General features: G+C 43.8%; 1 protein-coding gene across 1 annotated transcript; it reads left to right on the plus strand.

Moving 5' to 3' along the window:
* Positions 1-635: 635 nt before the first annotated feature.
* On the plus strand, positions 636-16251 carry prdm15 (PR domain containing 15). The gene is given in 25 exon segments (XM_063487759.1): positions 636-717; positions 720-733; positions 1318-1357; positions 1446-1539; positions 2373-2526; positions 2617-2769; positions 2868-2976; positions 3065-3148; positions 3405-3614; positions 5502-5711; positions 5837-5931; positions 6014-6101; positions 6184-6351; positions 8159-8253; positions 8348-8479; positions 9078-9218; positions 9323-9486; positions 9842-9921; positions 10115-10234; positions 10343-10474; positions 10859-10942; positions 12604-12779; positions 12876-12956; positions 13784-14005; positions 15212-16251. Coding segments are annotated over 25 exon segments (3459 nt in total). The 3' UTR covers positions 15743-16251.
* Positions 16252-21437: the final 5186 nt, after the last annotated feature.

Consider the following 21437-nt stretch of genomic DNA (forward strand, 5'->3'; position numbering starts at 1 on the left):
CCTCTGCACATGTCCAGACTATCACAACTTTGTGCAACAACTATGACAGACCATACAGGCTATCTCTGTCAGCTGTTAGTACAGTTCTTCAGACATGCCCACTCTGAGTGCTAACATATAAGGAGACACGTTTACAGTTTTAATTATATAGTTTATCATATTAGAATTTAGTAACTGTGAAGTTATAACAAATATAATAAGTGGGCTTACTTAATCTCAAAAAAGAGTCCATATTAATCAAAAATTCAAAAGAGAGAAAATGTCAAAGAAACTCCAAATATTTAACTAGTACACTTTAGTAAGCTCGCACTGTTCCATGTGTTTAATCACTTTGCTTATAGAAAGACATTTTGGTATAAAGACAACATTGTAAAAAGCTTCTTGACACTGAAATATAATTTTCATTAAATGTGTTGTTAGGACTGAAACAGAAAGCGAAACGTTGTTGTGAGAGCAAACGTTGTCGGAAGTTTGATAAAGTAGTTATAAGCAGCAGCATACGCTGACATGCTGGCTTTTAGTATTTTGCGCACATTTTGTTAACTCCTGTATTTTCTGTAAGACTAAAAACTGTTACACGTATGAGGTAGTAGGACCTGGGTTAGCGCCATTGTGTTGCGCCTACATTTCCCATAATGCAGTCGGGGTGGCTCGTTTCCGGTCCTGCGCCGTTTCTGGAGCGGATTGGAACCCGGAGTCAGGATTTGGTAAATGAAGGGGTTTTGCAGAAAAGGTAACGTGTTTCCCGACCAATACACGCCGCCTTTCTACCAAATGGAGACGCAGTTTGGTAGTGAAGGTGCAGCTGATCCGTCCGGTTCGGTCCGAGTTTACCCGAAGCGCCTCCACCACACACTGGCGGCCGTTGAATAGCATTGACTCCAGTTTGGGGGTTTGCGTCTCCGGTCCATCCGCCATGCCGACTGTTCTTTGTTACATTTTAGCAAAGAGGAACCGCTCAGATCGGAGTTAAAACCCGGCTAGAGTTTGGGAACGACTCAAATCCTGGATCCCGTCTATTCCCCGGGCTGCATATGTTCAAATACACGCGTCAACTGTTTCGCGTAGACCAAAAACCAGTTAATGTTTTCATAAGACACTAGTGTACAGCCGGTAGGGCTGATGCATTCACGTACACCTTAAGGGTCCCACATTAAACGATGAGCAGGCTCAGAAGTTCAGTTACATCCTGAAACACTGGTTAAAGTACTTCTTTCGTGTAAATGTGCAGTAAAACTGAGTGCGACCAGGCTGCTGCTCTGCTCTCTGCGTGCTTTCTGGTAAACCCTGATGCAAACACTTTCCCTCTGTCTGTAGGTTGGCATAATGGCTGAACAGACACCAGATGAGTTCATCTGTGAGTATGACTCCAGCCCTTACTGTCCCCTGTGTGTGTGTGTGTGTTAAAGCACTATGAAGACAGATGTGATGTGTGTATCTGACAGGGTGCGAGGACTGTGGCCAGTACCATGACTCTGAGTGTCCTGAACTTGGGCCGGTGGTGACTGTCCAGGACTCCTTCGTCCTCAGCCGAGCTCGGTGAGTGACAGCTGGAAGTGTCAGGTGGGGGTTTGGGCCGTTCTTTGAACTCAAGTTTCTTTTTAAAGATTCAGTCAGAGCAAAACCAAAGAAGGAGAAACATCAATCCCTGCTAGCGCTGACACCCAGTCATCCTGACCTGTGAAATTACAAATCCCATTCATGTGTCACCTTATTGCTGTTCTAGACCTTGCAAAGAGATTGTCCAAGTATCCCACTGTGGGTGGTTGCGTTTCTGCCACTTGAAGCTTCATCCTAAATGTGGAACTTTTTAAAATGGCCCTTTAAACATAATAGATATCTCACTCTGTGCTTTCTTCTCACAAGCATACAGCTGCCTTCCTCGAGCCTATCTCAGCCTGCAGTTTCTTTTTTTGTTTTTGTTTTCTCACTCCCTCTTTCTCGGATATTTTGGATCATTGGGGTTTCTGTCTATAATATAGCACAAAATTGCTCAAAAGGGGAGGACACACCATTTTTCAGCATTTTAGCAAAGTAATCAGCATACTGAATCAAGTGATACTGAAACTAAGGGCTCACAAGAAGGCAGACAGGCAGGAGGCTGGCCTTGTTATTGTAAAGACCCTACAATAACCAGATCATCCTCTGTGATCAAGCACTTAGCAACAGTGGCTGGAAGAGTCCCTGTTTTAACAGGAAGAAACCTCTGGGAGGAGTCTGCAGTAACAGGTTGGGGGTTGTGATTGGTGATGATGGAGAGTTGAGAGTAAAGAGTGAGGGTCGTCGCTTTGAGCTTTTATCATGCTTTTAGCTTACATACTGAACAGACAGTAATCATGAGTTTATGCCATGTTGCTCTTTCCTTGGATCAGGTCGTCTCTTCCGGACAGCCTGGAGATCAGAGAGGTGGGAAATGGAGAGGAGGGGGTGTTTGTCCTGCACCGGCTGGTCAAGAGGACTCGGTTTGGGCCCTTTGAAGCAAAGAGGGTTCCCCACCTGGAGAAGGAAGGAGCGTTCCCCCTGAAGGTGCACTTAAACCCCCTGCTTTAAACTGTATGTGTGCATGTGGTTTTTAACTTTAACTTCCTTCTTGATCCTCTCTCTGTTGTTGGGCAGATCTTCAAGAAGGACGGTGTAGTGGTGTGTTTTGACTCCAGCAGTGAGGAGGACTGCAACTGGATGATGCTGGTGCGACCTGCCAGCGACCACAAGCACCAGAATCTGAAGGCTTACCAGCAGGATGACGAAGTGTACTTCAACACCTCCCAGGTATCTTCCTCCACCTGAAACCTGCGCGGCTCCTTCACCTCTGTAAGGAGACTGATTTGTTGATCCACGTGCATACCTGCCGCTGTTGTGTTTCCCAGGATGTGCTGCCAGGAACAGAGCTGAGAGTCTGGTATGGAGCGTTCTACGCCAAGAAGATGGAGAAGACCATGCTGAAACCCCCACTTCAGCCACCGCTGCCTCCACCAGGTAGATTTGGTTACAGCACAGATGCTGTGTTGGGGTACCATGGAAACTGTGAGAGTTACATCTTCTCGTTTTTCTCTTTTTCAATCAGATGTGACAGCTCCATCTGCTAAATCTGAGATCTCAGAGAAAAGTGGAGCCCACATGCCTCCAGCGGCTGAAGACAGCAGCGCAGGTAGGATCATTAAAAACACCCACCACCTCCAGTTCACACGTCTTTGAAATGTTTTCCCATATTTTAGCTAAGTTTGTGATTATAATCCTTTTTTTTCTTTTAACTGCATCAATTTTTCAGCAGCTTTTTGTTTTGGCAGCGAGTCCAGCATGAGTGAACGCCACATGTTCACCCATTCAAAAGATTCTAAGCTGAACAAAACGCTGCGTCATGATCGCACACGCTGACTCATCTACCTCTTTTCTGTGGATCACAGGCGACATGCTGATCCACCTCAACGAGGTAAAGACGATAACGGTGCTTCCAGCAGAGCAACTCCTGCCCCAGGGGGAATGCCTGGTTGGTCCTGATGAGGAGGAGGGCAGCTCCCCTGCAGCACAGCCCAGCCCCAAGAGAGGGCACAGCCGAGGGAGGAGAGCTAAAGGACGCAGGCCCAGTGCTGCAGCTGCAGCAAGCAAAAACAGAGGTGAGAAGAAAGAGAGAGTCAGGCTTGGGCAAAAAAAAACTTGGTGAAACATATTCTGGCTTGCAGCGGTTAAATGAGGATGATCGCATGATATTTAGAATGCATGCTGCACCAGTTAAAACACAAAGCAAATCGAGTGCTCCCTCGGTCAGCGCCTGTTTCCTGCACAACACAGCTCAAAGTTTCTGGATATAATCACTACGTTAAGACAGATCAAATTCAAATGTGTAGCACAGCAGGAGGTGAAGAGCTTGTTCTTTGAAGCAGATCATCATCCGCTGTTTGGAAATACAGCAGATAACAAGTAATGTTGACCAAGAACAAAGCAACAAGTGTCGTAGAGTCGCGTCTGCACCACAGAACAACACAGAAAAGACACAAAGACAGTTAATGCATGAAGAAAAATCCTGCAGTGCTGAGGTGAATCGCCCAGTGTCAACTCAGACGAGGCTCCTTGTATCCATCCAGCTCACAAAGTCACCAACCAATCACATTAGGTAGGGACAAATAAGTAAATACTTCTGCCTACTTCTTTTCAAACAAATAATGAAATGATATTTTATAATGATTGCGAAGACACATGTTTGAAATGTTTGAAATAAAAATGAACTGAACTGAACTGAACTGAACATTCCATCTGAACAAAGATGCCCACTGAACACATTGAGCCAGGAATGTTTCAGGTCTCTGGTTTACTTAATGGAAAAAACACATGTTGTCCCCTCATGCTATTACTTTTCCAAAGTGGCAAAACCTGCGCTGTATGCAAATCACCACAGGGGGAAAAGAGAGGGATCTCACTTGTGTCAAGTACTTTTCTACTTTTTCGAGAAGCCAGACAGAAACTCCTCAGTAAAAGTCACATGACAGCCCACCTATAGTTTTCCAAAAAGCACCCCAAGGACGCTCAGACCACGAGAAACTAAGTTCTCTGGTCTGATGAAACAAAGATTACGCTCTTTGGTTTGAATGCCAAGTGAAAACCAAGCACCGCTCATCACATGGATGATCTCATCCCTACAGTGAAGCATGGTGGCAGCAGCATCATGCTGTGGGGATGTTGTTCAGAAGCAGGAACTGGGAGACTCGTCAGGGTGGAGGTAAAGGTCAATGCAGCGATGCACAGAGGCATGATGTTGATGTTAACCTGCTAGAGCGCTCTGGACGTCAGACTGGGGTGAAGGTTCATCTTCTAACACAGGGGTGGGTATATCTAAAACCTGCAGGTCAACACACCAAATGATTAGTTCATTACCAGGCCTCTGGTGAACTTCAAGACATGTTGAAGAGGTCATTTAGCCATTTAAATCAGCTGTGTTGGATCAAAGACACATCTCAAACCTGCAGGACACCGGCCCTCGACGTCTGCAGTTCCTCCACCCCTGTTCTAACAGGACAATGACCCCAAACACACAGCCAAGGTAACAGAGGAGTGGCTTTAGAAATTTCCCTTAATGGCCCAGTCACACCCCAGAGTTGAACCAGGCTGAACATCTCTGGAAAGATCTGAAAATGGCCGTGCACCAACACTCCCAATCCAAACTGCTGGAGCTTGAGAGATTCTGCAAAGAAGAGTGGGAAACACTGCCCCAAAAATAGGTGTGCTAGCTTGTAGCATCATACTCAAAAAGACTTGAGGCTGTAATTGCTGCCAAAGGTGCTTCCAAGCTACCAAGGTATTGAGCAAAGGCTGTGAATATTTATGTACATGTTATATTTCAAACAAACTTCATCACTTTGTCATTACAGAGCATTGCATGTAGAATTTTGAGGTGAAAAATGAATATGATTAATTTTGCAATAAGGCCATAAAACGATCAAGTGTGGAACACGAGCTCATCTACAGTTGCTCCATCGACCTTGACGTTGGGTTCCTGATGTGTGCAGATGTGAAGCCCCCACTGGTGAGCTCGGAGCCTGTAGCGTCAGAGGGGGGAACAAAAGCGGCAGAGAACAGCAGCCCACTGAGCACTCCAGACAGCGGGCCTGTCCTGAAGAGGCACAGAGCGAGAGAGCACAAGAAGGTCTACGCTTGCCCCCGCTGCAACAAGGTCTTCCAGAACAGCAGCAACCTCAACAGACACATCCGATCTCATGGTATAGTTGTGGCTGTGATGGCGTCATCTCCAGATAGAGTTCAATTCAGAAGGAGTGAGTACTAAAAGTTTACTAAAAAGTAAACTAAAAGTTTACTAAAAGGTGCCTTCATGTATGGTCCACAGGTGATAAGCTGTTCAAGTGCGATGAATGTGACAAGTTGTTCAGCCGTAAGGAGAGCCTGAAGCAGCACATCTCATACAAGCACAGCAAGAACGTGGTAAGTGACGTTTCGAATGGCCGGATCGAGGGTTTCAGCCGCTCCAGCGGTTAATGACGTCATGTGTTTATCCCCCCAACAGCCTGACCAAGAGTACAAGTACAAATGCAACACGTGTGAGAAATCTTTTCGCCTGGAAAATGCCTTAAAGTTCCACAACTGCCGGACAGGTAAGTTTGCCTCTCTCTTTTCTTTTTTCCCCTTGTTTCTGATCACATTTCTAACCATCCTCTTTTCATTCCTTCACTCCAGACGATAAGACGTTCCAGTGTGATATCTGCTCGCGGTTCTTCTCCACCAACAGCAACCTCTCCAAGCACAAGAAGAAGCACGGCGAGAAGCTCTACTCCTGTGAAATCTGCAACAAGATGTTCTACCGCAAAGACGTGATGCAGGAGCACCACAGGAGGCACGGTTTGGGTGAGTCCATGAGAACACAGAGCAACGTTTGATTATTAATGCTATTTAAGACAGTCTTCCTTTTTCACAGTACTAGAATGATGACAGCAAAATGCTTCTCTTGCTTTTTATGGTTGATGAAAAGCACTACAGGAATAAATAAATGGTAAATAGTAAAATGGCCTGCATTTGTATAGCACTTTACCTAGTCCCTAAGGACCCCAAAGCGCTTTACACTACATTCAGTCATCCGCCCATTCACACACACATTCACACACTGGTGATGGCAAGCTACATTGTAGCCACAGCTGCCCTGGGGCGCACTGACAGAGGCGAGGCTGCTGGACACTGGCGCCCCAGGGCCCTCTGACCACCACCAGTAGGCAAACATGGGGTTAGTACCTTGCCCAAGGATATTTGGCATGTAGACTGGAGGAGCCTGGAATCGAACCACTGAACTTCCGGTGAGTAGGTGACCCGCTCTACCACCTGAGCTACAGCCACCCCAAATAAATCAGAGTATGGATAGTTAAACTCCCTCCCAGGCAGTCATGCCGCTGGTCTTATCAGTCACCGTGATTATGCAAGACGAACAGAATTTCCAGGAAACGTCTCGCAGTCAAGTCTGCAACTAGAGACTCCGTAGGCTTGAACCTTTAAGGTTTTTAGAACAGAGAGATTTTCTGCAAACCACTCCAAACTTCATGTGTCCATATTGCTCAAACATAAGCTTCTTAAATAATCAGGCCCCATCTTATCTTATAGACCTCATAGTACCATATCGCCCCAGTAGAGCACTTCGCTCTCACACTGCAGGCTTACTTGTTGTTCCTAGAGTATTTAAAAGTAGAATGGGAGGCAGAGCCTTCAGCTTTCAGGCCCCTCTTCTGTGGAACCAGCTTCCAGTTTGGACACCAGACACCCTCTCTGCTCTAAAGATTAGGCTTAAAACTTTCCCATTTAATAAAGCTTATAGTCAGGTGACCCTGAGCTATTCCTTAGCTATGGCACAATAAGCCTAGGCTTCATTCACCTCATTTCACTCTGTGTGTGCTTACACAACACTCTGCATTTAATCATTAGTCGTTTTTAATCTCCTGCTCTTCCAGACTCTCTTTGGTGTCTCTTTTGTCCCGTCTCCCTCCCCTGAGCCGTGTTCTGCTGGAGTTTTTCCTCCCCACTGTCTCAAAGTGCTTGCTCATAGGGGGTCGTTTGATTGTTGGGGTTTTCTCTGTATTATTGTTGGGTCCTCGCAAATAGAAAGAGCCTCGAGGCAACTGTGACTTGGTGCTGTATAAGCAAAACTATTGGTCAGATCTCTGCAGGTTGTTTTCAGAGACCTCTGTGTATTCGACTCCAGCTGGTTTGATCTGTTGCTGAGAAACATCCCCCACAGCCTGATGCAGCCACCACCATGCTTTACTGTAGGGGCTAGGTAGGCAGTGAGCGGAGGAGCTCTACAAATATTTGAGTTCAGAGAATACTTTTAACCATACCATTAGAGCTATTTAATCACTGTTTAGCAAATATTAAGTGATTTGTTGTTTTGTGAGTTTAGCCAGGCAGCAACAAATGATATAAAACAGTTATTTGAAGCCATTCATATGATTGCATTACTCTGGCATTGTTAGTGGTAATCATATTGAATCTCACTGTGTAAACGATTTCATAAAACTGAGAAGGATTCGACTTTCACATCTCCCACACAAACACACAGATAACCAAGTCAGAGCTGAGCAGCCTGGTGCATTTTTGCACCGTTTAGATGGATTTCCTCTGTTGGCCCTGGCGCTCTTTGCTAAACTAAACCTAAAATCCATACGCACAGGACCAAAGCACATGAAGAGAGAGGAGCTGGAGGCCAATGGAGAAGAAGGGACCAAGTACAGGAAGGAGCCGTCACCCTGTCCCATTTGCAGCAAGGTAAGCCGTCTGCACATGTTGGCTCATGGCATAAAGTGCAAACCCTTCATTGTTCACCGGCTTCACTGCAGTGTGTTTCTGTGTGTGCGCACAGGTGTTCTCCTGCAGGAGTAACATGAACAAGCATCTGTTGACTCACGGCGATAAAAAGTACACCTGTGAGATCTGCGGCCGCAAGTTCTTCCGTGTAGACGTCCTCCGAGACCACATTCACGTGCACTTCAAGGTGAAACCTGCAACATTATCAGACCTTTTGAAGGGTTCATTCACAGAGAAGCTGCTGTTTCATCACAAGATCAAAGAGTTTGTGTTTCAGTATATTACAAAAATGCAGGATTTATGGATGAAATGCATTTCTAGGATGAAAGCTGCACCACTGCTTATTCCACAGGACAAATGACGCATGTAGAGTCTGTTCCACTTTTTCGTTTAACAGCGCCGCTGCACATTTAGCTGCAAAAATTCAGAATGCTTTTTTGGCTTTGGGCCTTTGAGTACTTGGTTTCCACTTTAATCACACACACAAGGATTTACATGAATTAGAGGGATGGTCCATCTCTGATTCAGTATTATAGACACCTAACAGAATATTCTATACATTTACATGTCCTCAGTCAGAATCTCACCATTTCTCTAAATTGTAGGTTAAAAACATTAGACTGCTGCATCCTAGGCTAAAGACAAATTCTCATTTTTAGGTGACATATTTAAAAAAAAAAATCAGAAGCACTGCTACTCAGATAAGAAAAGATAAACACAGAAATGCTCAGATGCTCTCCAGATACCTGGCGTTCATCAGCTTGAATGACGTCCTTTTATTCCAGGACATAGCCTTAATGGACGAGCAGGAAAGGGAAGACTTCATCAAGAAGATCGGCATCTCAGCGGACGACAGTGACGAAACAGACGAGGATGAAGATGAAGATGACCCAGAGCACCATAAATATAACTGCAAGAAATGCCAAGTAAGCCTCCTTCTGACTGTCACGGAGAAACTCTGCAGTCACATGGAGCACCACGTATCCCTGTGTCCCACACAAATAACACATGTCCTGCTTCTTGTCTCCAGCTGTCGTTTGCAAAAGGAAAAGAGTACCTGAAGCACATCATGGAGCAGCACAAGGAGAAAGCCTACGGCTGCGGGATCTGTAACCGACGCTTTGCACTCAAAGCCACTTACAACGCTCACCTGGTCATCCACCGAGAGCAGCTGCCCGACCCTTCGGTGCAGAAGTAAGACTGTAGGAAGCAAGCAAGTACAAATGCTAGTCACAGTTTTGTGGGCCAGCAGAGAAATGTATAATTGTATAAAGACAGTACTTTTGAAATCTGGTGAGGAGAGGAATACATCTGATTCCTTTAAATATGTTCACGGTAGGAAAGATGGTAACATTTGTGTGTAGCAGCCATTGAGTGCTAGTTACTAATCATTCATGCATGTGAGAGCTGAAATCCTGACTTGCACCTAAAAGGAAATGATGTCATTTTTAGCACAAACCGTGTATTTTTCAAAATAAAGGTACCAAATAACTATGAAGTCAGAAAAATGTACAGAAATCATTTTCAAATATTTTGCTCTTTCCTAAAGGTACATCCATCCATGTGAGATTTGTGGGCGAATATTCAATAGCATTGGAAATCTGGAAAGGCACAAGATCATCCACACAGGTGAAATGTTTATTCTGTGGTCAGTGCTTAACAAATGTATTCGCCTACCACCCAGTGTGAGGTTTTTAAATGAACACTACTGGTAATCAGCAAAATCATTTATGTTTCTGCAATGTTTCATCCAAACGCTAATCCCACAAGATTTTAATTGAAGTCACATTTTTAATGCTAAAATGTTTGTTCACTCATCCAGGGGTGAAGAGCCACGGCTGCGATAAATGCGGCAAATCATTTGCAAGAAAGGACATGCTGAAGGAGCATCTCAGGGTGCACGACGACAACCGAGAGTACCTGTGCGCCGAGTGCGGGAAAGGTCATCGCACGTCTCATTGCTCTTTTCCCACCGTGTAAACTGAACAAGTAGACTTGAGCTGGTGGTGGTTGAATTATTCTGAGATTGTGTCAACGTTTGCCTGCCCAGGTATGAAGACCAAACATGCTCTGAGACACCACATGAAGCTCCACAAGGGCATCAAAGAGTACGAGTGTAAGGAGTGTAAGCGCAAATTCGCCCAAAAGGTCAACATGCTGAAACACTACAAGAGACACACAGGTAAGTGAGAATGTGTGTGTGTGTACATATAGAGCTCATTTTAATGCATTACCTTAGTCTAACACACACAAACACACACATACATATAGCGTAAGCATGATGGGTTGGTTACTCTGTTTTGTACACGTTCAAACACACACCTGCACTAATCCTCAGTCATACACCCACAGTCGCTGTAATTCTTTTTGTCTGTTTAGCCCCACCACACTGTCTTTACCCTAATTGTATTGATTGTTCTCACTTGTCTCTATTGCAGTAAGAAAAAGTGTTTGTGTGTCACAGACATGAAGGATGTATACTGCAAAAAAAGCACTAAAAACCAAGCACACCTAACAATCACGTCATTGTCCCTCAGTGCTTGTTTTTGTGTCACCGTGCTTGCAGGTATAAAGGACTTCATGTGCGAGTTGTGTGGAAAGACTTTCAGTGAGAGGACCACACTAGAGACTCACAAGCTCATCCACACAGGTATTTCATGTCACTGTGGCGTCATAAAACCAGACTGCTGTGCATTACTCGGTTATATTGATTATTACAAGCTGAACATGAAACTCTTTCATCTGAATCTACTTTCCTGCTACATTTAAATCAGAACATTGTAAACAAGAGTGGTGATGTGTGATAAAGTCACACAGAAAGCAACTTATTACTTATAAGCTTCAAATGTAATGCAATATGTAGTAATGTAATATCTTCTTTTAGTCATAATTTAAAGTGATTTTACCAAAAATAATTTTAGCTGTTAATGTTAACTGTTGTGGTATGAAAATGTAAGTTAGCTCTTATTAGTTGATGATGAATAGAGGAAAGAGGAACTTTTGTTTGATTCCAAAAATGAGAAGGTTGGCTTAAGTTAGCATAAAGGCTAAAAACGTGTGGTTACAGCGAGGCAGTTTGGTCCAAAAGTAAACTTGCCAAAAAGCCCGTGACATGCAGCTGCTGCCAGGACCTTATGATTTAAGAAGCACGTTGTATCCTTTCATGTAAACGCCTGCTATTTTTGGACTGAGACAAATACTAGCGTAATGTTAGCTACATGGTGCTAACTAAACAATAGTTTCAAGTTTTATTGTCATGTACGGAGAAACAGTGTAGCCACATTTACCCATAATGAAATTCTTTGGCTCGTGCTCCTCAGCTTTACATGAACATGTAGAAAGTGGGCAGTTATATTAAGAAGAAAATAACAGAAAGTAGAAGTAATAATAATAATGATGATGGTGATGATGATAATAATAATAATAATAATAATAATACTAATAAAAGAGAAAAAGAGAGAGAAAAAATTCTCTAAATATTTAATAGTTAAGACAAGATGGTGTTTACATGTTGTGCAAAACTTGTGCAACGAGCATTTAAGTGGCATTTGTTGAAGTGACAGTGTGTAGAGTCCTGTAGTTGTAGTGAGTGTGTAATGGTGTGTGCAGAACGTCAGCAGTTCAAAAGCCTGATGGCTTGTGGGTAGAAACTGTCTCTGTGTCTGCTAGCGCGGGTCTGAATGCTCCTGAACCGCCTGCCGGACGGCAGGAGTGAGAAAAGTCTGTGGCTGGGATCGGAGAGGATCCGCTGCATCTTCCTCATGCAGCGCTGTCTGTAGAGATCCTGCATGACTGTGCTGTCCTCACCACCCTCTGCAGAGCTTGTGGTCCAGAGCATTACAGCTGCCATACCAGGTGGTGATGCAGCCAGTCAGAATAGTATGAAGCATGAACTATGAAGCAAAGTTACAAACAATTTTTAGGAAAATGTGTTTTCTTTCTTAAACAAAAGTTTAATAAGACAGGGAAGGACTTGGAGATTTAGCAACTGAGATTAATACATTATTGAGCAAAATTATAATGGAGTAAATAATTTGTTACACTACTCGTTACATTACTTTTGCTCCATAAATTGACCTGAAACAAATTCACATAATTACCAGTTCTGCTGTTCTACACACCAACATATATCCCTATCAAAGTCAGAACACACATGTGATCTTTCATATGTATCAACACAAATCCAACAACACAAAGCAAAGATGCTTTGGAGTGCATTACACACAACATTGAATATGATAGGGTTTAATTTGGAGCTTCATACTAACTGATGCTGTTGAGCTGACCTCCTCTCCTTCTCTGCTGCTGCAGTGGGTAAGACGTGGACATGTCCCACATGCGATAAGAAATATCTGACCGAGTACATGCTGCAGAAGCACGTCCACCTGACCCACGAAAAGGTAGAGGCCCAGTCGTGTCACCTCTGCGGGACAAAGGTGTCCACTCGCGCTTCTATGAACCGACACCTGCGACGCAAACATCCCGAGGTGAGTGGGGTCAGACCTGAGAGGAAACAACCCATATTACAGCACCCTAAAGGCAGACTCGACCTGAAATGCTGTCCTTCTCCTATATGCCTACAGGTGGTGTCTGTGAGAATCGACGAGTTTGATGATCTTCAGGAAAATTTGTCAATGAATGATTCATCTATCAGCATTGTGCAGGTTAGAATAAAATTCTGGATTTCTGACACCACAGACCAAATACAATTCATTGTATTTGGTCTAGACCAGGCCTCCATCCATCGTCTTCAGATGGTCCAAAATGCAGCTGCTCGCCTGCTAACTGGTATCAAACGGAGAGAGCATATAACCCCAGTTTTAGCTTCTTTACACTGGCTTCCTGTCTCCTACAGGATCCAATTTAAACTTTTACTTTTTGTTTTTAAGTCGCTTAACACCCAAGCGCCTTCTTACCTGTCTGAGCTCCTCTCTGTTTATGCTCCAGGAAAAACCATGAGGTCTAGCTCAAAATGAATGCTGTCCATCCCACGGACCTGTCTCCAATCTCATGGTGATTGAGCCTTCTCTGTGGCAGGTCCCAGACTTTGGAATAGTCTCCCCCTAAATATTAGATCTGCACAAACACTTGAGCAATTTAAATCACTACTAAAGACACATTTTTATGCCCTGGCTTTTAACATACTATGACCCAAGCATTCTGGTCTTATTTTAAATAGTTTTAGTTATTGTTTTAATTCTTTTATTGTCCTATTATTGTTTTATATTGTTATTATTGTATTACATTGTTGCTTTTTAATGCCATTTTTATATTGTTAAGCACTTTGTGCAGCATCGGCTGTTTAAAATGTGCTATATAAATAAATTTGACCTTGACCTTTGACCTTATTGACAAACGAGGTGGTTTTAGGGAGGTGTAGCTATGAAAACACTGACAAACAACAAGAAACCATATTGGATTAAGTATGTCTGTGGTGTCAGTTGCCTTAAAATCTGCATTTACACTAAAGATGTTTCACTTCCTTCTGCAGCCCTCTCTGACCATGGAAAAAGACGGGATGTCTCAGGAGCGGCCCAGTCGACCTTCCCGACACCCCAAGAAGAAGCAGAGAAGCTCAGCTGAGCCGGAGCTCTCCGAGTCCGATGAATACGTTGATTTTGCTGAACCAAGGCACGAAGCCATGTCAGAATTCAACGCCGTCATTGTCGGTGATGAGACTGAGACGAGCTCTGCTGTACAGAGCATCCAGCAGGTACGTGTGCACGTTTCCCCCAGAAGATTCTGCTTTGTTGCTACAATAACGTGTCCAATTTCTTTCCCCCCGAACACCACGATAAGTGGATAAAGGCAGGCGGCCTGATTAAAAAGGAAAACACAGACTGAAGTTTTTCTCCCTGAAGAGCCCTTAAGTCACCCACAGCAGCTGGCTCGACATTGCCGATGAAAGGCAGAATAAATCTGGATTTGCATTTGTTTTGTTGATTATTTGATATGAAGTCATCATTTAATAACTGTGGCATTTGTCTAAAAATGTGGCAGTTGTCTAATAAAGTTTTTTTTTGAATGGGCTATAATGTTACATAACCTAATAAATTGCTGACTTCGGTAATTGTTGACCTAGTAGTTATGACTTCATTGGGAATCGTAGGATAAAATGTGGATCTGTTGAGTAAAGCAGGTGTAAAATACACACAGTCAAACCACAAAATGATTACATTTATAATATACAATTGTTTTCCTACTGTTAAGACAGTGTTATGAAATTACACAAATGCAGTGCAATGCTTGAAGCCACAATTGACAGCTAAGGCTTTGTGATTACAGATGTGCTCAAACACATTAGACCTTTAACAATTTTAATAATATAACTATACAAAGTGGCATGATGCTTTATATAGTTTGATTTAAAAATGTGAAATAAGACGTAGTTTCTAATTTTATTTATTTATTTTCCATTTTTCAGATGTGTTTACTACATCATCTCTGTCCGGGCCACTTGAGTCAATATAAGTGTTATTCCAGCTGCAGTAATTTATATTTGGCCTCTGTTCTGGAACTTTCCTAACATGTGCAGTATGGAAAGCCAAGAGGCCGGGAGAGCGGCAGCATCAGTAACAACACATTTCTTCCTGTTAAAAGGGAGTTTTTCCTTCCCGCTGTCACCGAGTGCTTGATCACTGGGTGGTGTCTAATTGTTGGGGTTTTCTCTGCATTATTGTAAAGTCTTTACAATATAAATCACCTTGAAGTGACCGTTGTTGTCATTTGGTGCTATGTGAATGCAATAAAATTCAGTTCAGTCAGCTGGTCTGCCAGGATCGCTGGCTGAGCTTGACTCACGACCTCAGCCAGCTGCTGTTCCTTACAAACTTAGATTATAACAACAGTGTTGTGCTTTGGCGGCAGATGAGCTGCTTTCATCATCGAGCTGCAATTGATTTCATTGTTGCCGTTTCAGGTGGTGGTTCTGACCGACCCCAGTGCTCCATCAGCCTCCTCCCCCAACAGCTCAGTGGGACTGACCAACATCACAGTCACGCCCATCACCAGCCACGCCCCTGCCCAGTTTACCAGCCTGCAGCCTGTTGCCGTGGGCCACCTGACAGCCAGCGACCGGCCCCTCACACTGGACAACTCCATCCTCACGGTCACCTTTGACACAGTCAGTGGCTCTGCTATGCTGCACAACCGGTCTGCAGAACTCATCCCAGAGACTGTAGGTCCTGCTGGAAGCGGGACACCCCAGTCCGTCGCCCATTTCATCAACCTCGCCACTCTGGTCAACCCCATGGGCCACCAGCTAGAGGCCCCGACTCTGGCGTGGAGGCCTGTACCTGCAGCTGAGGGCAGCCAGGTCACTCCAGTGGTGGAGGGTGCACAGGGGGAGAGTCAGGAGGCCCAGGGCCCAGATCCAGGCCGGCCCAGCCAGAGCCAGCCAGCCACCCCTCAGCAACAAAGCAGTTCTGCGCAACAGATGTTCAGCTACTGAGCAGACACTAGGGGTGCAGGTCACCTCACACAGATACTGTTACATAGTAGAGTAGATTTTTAACAAACTGTACAAAGTTGTGATCACTGTCACCCAGATGCCTCTCCAGCCCAATGGAAGCAAATGGTATTGTAATATTTTTTAATACTAAAACGGAAAACCAATTGACAGTTAGTGAATCTGTTTTTGAGAAAATGAGGAAAAAAATGTGCATTTAGCCACAATCACTGACGTCTGAAACCAAAGCAACTGTTGACTATTCTAACGCCTTACCAGCCTTGGGGGAAAAATGCATGATTTCGAGATAAACCTGCTGCTTGAACAACGAGATGTGGAAATGCACCAACATGAAAAGCAGATGAACTTTGTGACAAATAAAGTGAAAATACGTTGACCACATTATAATAACACATGGTATTTGGTGTATTCCCAAAAGCAGCTGAGTGCTGAACATGATTTTTGAATGCTGTAAACTGTAATTATTGTCAAACTGTCTGAAATAAATATTGGCAGCCAGTTTTAAAAATGATATTTTTAAAGAAAATTCATCAGGTCGTCGTCCTTTTTGTATGTTGTCAGTTGTGACTGCAGCTGCAGAGAGAGCCTGATGGCTGGGCCTTTGCCCATGGGGCCTGGCCAAGTGCAGCCTGAAAAAGCCATATGGGCTCGCCCTCCTGTAGGCCCATTTATTGTGGGCAGTCTAAGGCACACCTGTGCAATAGTCATGCTGTCTAATCAACACCTTAATATGCCACACCTGTGAGGTGGGATGCAAAGAAGTGCTCACTGACAGAGATTTAGACAGATTTGAGAGTAATGGGTGTTTTGTGCATGTAGAAAATGTTTCATATCTTTGAGTTCAGCTCATGAAAAATGGGAGCAAAAACCAAAGTGTTGCATTTATATTTTTGTTCAGTGTTTCTACACTTACACGACACATTTTGACACTCACACTGTTCAATGCTTTTATTTTCAAACTTGGCAATCCGGGAAGCCAAATGGAAAACAAAGTATAGATTTTATTTGAAGAACAGAGTCAGCGTCTAACGAATCAGAAGGTTTTTAGCCCATGAGGCAGTTCAGCAAACATGTAAAGCACCAAAAATGCACTTTAGGTAGAAAAGTGTTTAAAATAACTAATTACTGATGAAAGACTCGCTCTAGTTTCCTTAATTTAATTTCATTCAGCCAGAGAGGAAACAGAAATCATGAGCCTGAGGAATACTTTATGCAAAACACTCGTGGAGGGGTGTGAACAGAAACCAAACAGACGGTATCCACTACGTGAAAAATGGCGCCATCTCGTGGCCTCTTTCTGTCACTATAATACCTTCAAAACTTTGTTTTGTTTTGCTTCACCTGTAAAAGTTTCAAAGTGACGTTTTTTCACCAGCAGAACGTTGAGCAGCTTCAATCGATGACGTCACTGAAGAGTCAGAACGCAAAACTACAAAATTAACCTGTGACGTTCATCTCATCATCATTATATATTATTGGATAGTTGGTGGAGAAATATCAGTTAACAGTTGGCAGCATTCCTCGCAGCATTCAGTGGCGATTAGTCTACATTTACTCCGCGTTTTTAAAGAGCTAAAAGATTTCACAGCATTTTTAAGGACTGTGTCATAACTTTGGATAAGTTTGAATCCAGTCAGCTAAAGTTTGAGAGCTGTACTGCTTTAGTTTCCTCCAGATTGTGTATCATCCCAGAAGAATGGACAGAGGAGACGGACGAAGAGACAACCCGATTCAAAGTAAGTGTGTGATAGGTTGAAAGGCTACTGTTATTCCCCATAGGCAGTACCAAAAAGCTCCATACAGCTGTTATTCATAGGGTTCACAACAAAGCAAAGGTGTATAGAGATATTACTAATTCATATTAGGTGCCATAAGCATAAAAACGATGTAAACACGATAAGAAAATTGTTATTATTTTTTTTCATGTTGCATTAATGGTTGTCATTTTATTAGTCCATTGCTAATCGGCTAATGAGCCTTTCTGGGATCAATTGTTAGTGACTCCATCCTCCACCAGGGGGCTTTCGCGCGCTCTCCTCTTGCCGGTACCGGTCCGTTAGTCGTTTGGTACCGGGCCGCGAGAGTTGAGTTGTGAAATTTATGCTTTTCAGGGTTTTTATCGGTTTCTCTGGGTCTTTTCCCCTGGTGTAGTTGTCTTATTTTGAAATAACTATTTACGCGTTACCATAGCGACCAGAGCGCATTAAGGTGCAGAGAGGATCGGACGTTACTCCCAATGTTGTTGGCGCGTTTCAGGAGGACGCTGCTAATAAAGTTACACAGTGATTTCGCGTTTATTATTATATTTACAAAATACCACCCTTTTTGTCTTGGTCGTATCATTTTATGTTGTTGTATTTATCCGCCACACCGTAAAGGCCGATCTGTGAAAATACCGTCTGACATTAAACTGGTCCGTGGCGCACAAAAGGACGGGGACCGCTGCTGTACAGTACAGAATGCGTTAGCAGTGTGACTCTCTGCTGTACTGTATGTTTGTAAGTTTTCTCCCCATCAAACACAACAATGCAGACGAAACGTTTTGCACCGTCAGAGGCTCCTGCGGGTGCCTTTGGTTTCATTCTATAATACTGGACTTATGTTTCTACGAAGGTTTGAACTTTGAGAGTTTAAACAAAAGAGAAAAGTGTGAAAATGTTCGTGCCTGTCTGAGAAAAGTGTATAAAGTGTGCAGTGAGGGGTTTCCAGCCTTAAAACATCTATATTAATTGTAAAAAATAAAGTTGGCTACTTCTGATTTCACCTGTCGCGGGTCATTTTTTAGAACGTAACTCCCGCGATAAACGAGGGACCGCTGTAAACTACTGCATGATAGAGACAACTAAATCTCACTCTCGTGATTCTTTCCCCCTGTTTTCAGGGGTGTGACAAGAGTGTGGTCTCTCTTTGCAGTTTTTCTCGTGGATTATCTGACAGTTTGTTTCTACACATGAAAGTTTCTGAAGTTTTAAGGCCTCAGTCACACAAGCCCAGAGGCTCCTCTGAGCCCTGAAAACATCCGTGTGGTACTGTGTATTTCGTGGTGCACTGGGAATACACATATGTCTCTTTATAAAAATGATTTAGACTTTGCACTTAATTGTAACAAAATCCTAATAATTTAGTTTAATAGTGCATTACAACAGTGAGTGAGGGCTGAGGAAAACAGTGACATGAGGACGTTTACACGTTGCTGCTCATCAACTAAAGCCTTTTTTATTTGAAGGAGCAATCACACTGTAATAAGTGTAGTGGGCGTATGTTTGTATGTTCCCTATGTAGTTATTTTGCATAAATTGGAATTTGTGGACAGTTTTCTCATCATATGAATGATAACAATAATATATTTCTGTTTGTTGTTGTAGGGGGACCAGCCGATGAACTGGTTTTTGAACTACAACAGCGTCCGGATTTTGAAGAAATTCGGCCGATGGTCCGCTGGCTTGAACTCGGTGTGTTGCGCGGCCTCTTAACTGAGGAAAACCTCCGTGTTCTGGGCGAAGTTATTCATCAAATGCAACAAGATGATGATGAGGAGGACATAGTTCAGGACAATGACGAAGAGGCTGATAACGAAGAGGAGGAACAGGCTGATGTTCCAGTAGTGGAGATAGAAATAAATCCACCTCACGTTGAAGTCAATAACAGAGAAGAAATCCCAGCAGGAGAAATTGAAATACACCCGGCCCAGCAAGCAGAAGATCCCATAGCTGAAGAGATGAGGTGGTTCTGGAATGATGAGGAGGATGAGAGTGACAATGAAAGTGTCCCTGAGAGTGGTCCTGACAGTGACACCGATCACAGTGACAGTGACGACAACGACACTGATAACAACAACAATGATAACAATGACACTGATGAGAATGACGATGATGATGGTGGAGACAATGTTCAGGATGCCCCTGTGCCACTGCCCCCCAGCCCAGTACCGGGGGGTTCAAGGAGGAGACCAAGGGAGGAGGAGGATGATGAAGAAGAAGATGGGGCACCTAGAAAACAACGCAAACTCTGAATTTTGCTCCTGGACATCTAGCAAACCCTTCAGAGGATTCAAAGATGTACGTTTCAGTGGCAGCTAAATCTGTGAGTCGTCTGCATAACAATGAAATGAGATGCCATGTTTTTAAAACTTGAACCCATAGGGAGCATATAAATTGAAAAGAGAACTGGGCCAAGAATGGACCCCTAGGGGACCCCACAAGCGAGTGAGGTTTTTGAGGATGATGTAACCCCCAATCTAACAGAAAAGCTTTGGTTGGACAGATAAGATTTAAACCACTCCAATCCCTTTGACTCCGACAGTGTTCAAGCCGAGAGATAAGAATCCTATGATCTACGGTATCAAAGGCAGCACTGAGGTCTAATAGTATTAAAATGGCAGAATCTCCCAAGTCAGTAAAAGTGAAAAGGTTGCTGTGGTGGGCTTTAAAACCAGACTGAAATACTTCACAAATGCCATTTTTATCTAGAAAGGTCTGGAGCTGAAGAATAGGTTCCACCACAGCAAGTTTAAAGTCAGCAGGGACACACCCAGACTGAAGACTGCTATTGAAAATAGACAGCAAACTCATACCCACAGTGTCATAATATCTTTTAGTAAATGAGCTGGAACAATATCCAGAGTACAAGTACACTGAAGATTTTGAAGCATTCACCCGATGGTCCACTGGCTTCAAATCGGTCTGATGCGCGGCCTCTTGACTTAAGAAAATCTCTGTGTTCTGGGACAAGTTATTAATCAACAACAACAACATGATGTTGAGGAGGACAATCTTCAGAAAGATGAGGAAGAAGAGAAACAGGCTGCTGTTCCAGCAGCAGGCACAGAAATAAATCCTCCTCAAGTAGAAGGACCCTGGGTCAATAACAGAGCAAAGATCCCAGCAGGAGAAATGGAAATGAACGCGGCCCAGCAAGCAGAAGATCCCATAGCTGAAGAAATGAGGTGGTTCTGGGATAATGAGGAGGCTGAGAGCGACAGTGACACCGATCACAGTGACACTGATGACAACGACAGTGATGATGATGGAGCCAAGGGAGGAGGAGGATGATGAAGAGGAAGATGGGAGACCCAGAAAATGATCCAAACACTGAATTTTGCTCCTGGACACTCAGTGTTGCACCCATCCTCCAAACCCACTGTCCCCCATCCTAACAAACTGAATCTCGGCTTTCCCCCCTCTGACGCACTGACTTAGTTTCCTGCCACCAGCGACCTGTTCACCTGACTGCCACGTACCACCTGTGGATATCTGTTCAGCCTGTGACCCACTATGATTGTGCATACAAGTGGAATACAACAAGTGTGTGTTTCATACCACTGGTACCTTGTTAGGTGGTGATGATCGTGCTCTTACTGGTCGCAGTTATGGAGGGAGTGGTCCTATTGGTTGGCTCCCACATTAGGAAGGCGGGGTTGGGGCCTTCCTATCATCATTAATATGGTTTGCTCGTCTTCCTCCCTTTTTCCTTCCTGCTGTCACCAAATGCTTGCTCATAGAGGCTCAAACTCATCAGCAACCAGCTGCAGGTATGCTGCCTTGACTGATCATTATACCTTACAGTGATGTCACTTATGGTCCTAATAACTTGTTTCAGAGTGATTCACTGTTTGTTAGAATATAATATGCATTGTGTTTCTTTCTACAGGGGAGCTTGCATCCACTAAAAGCAGCAG

This window comes from Pelmatolapia mariae, linkage group LG10_11 (assembly GCF_036321145.2).
Source record: "Pelmatolapia mariae isolate MD_Pm_ZW linkage group LG10_11, Pm_UMD_F_2, whole genome shotgun sequence".
In the NCBI taxonomy this organism is placed as follows: domain Eukaryota; kingdom Metazoa; phylum Chordata; class Actinopteri; order Cichliformes; family Cichlidae; genus Pelmatolapia; species Pelmatolapia mariae.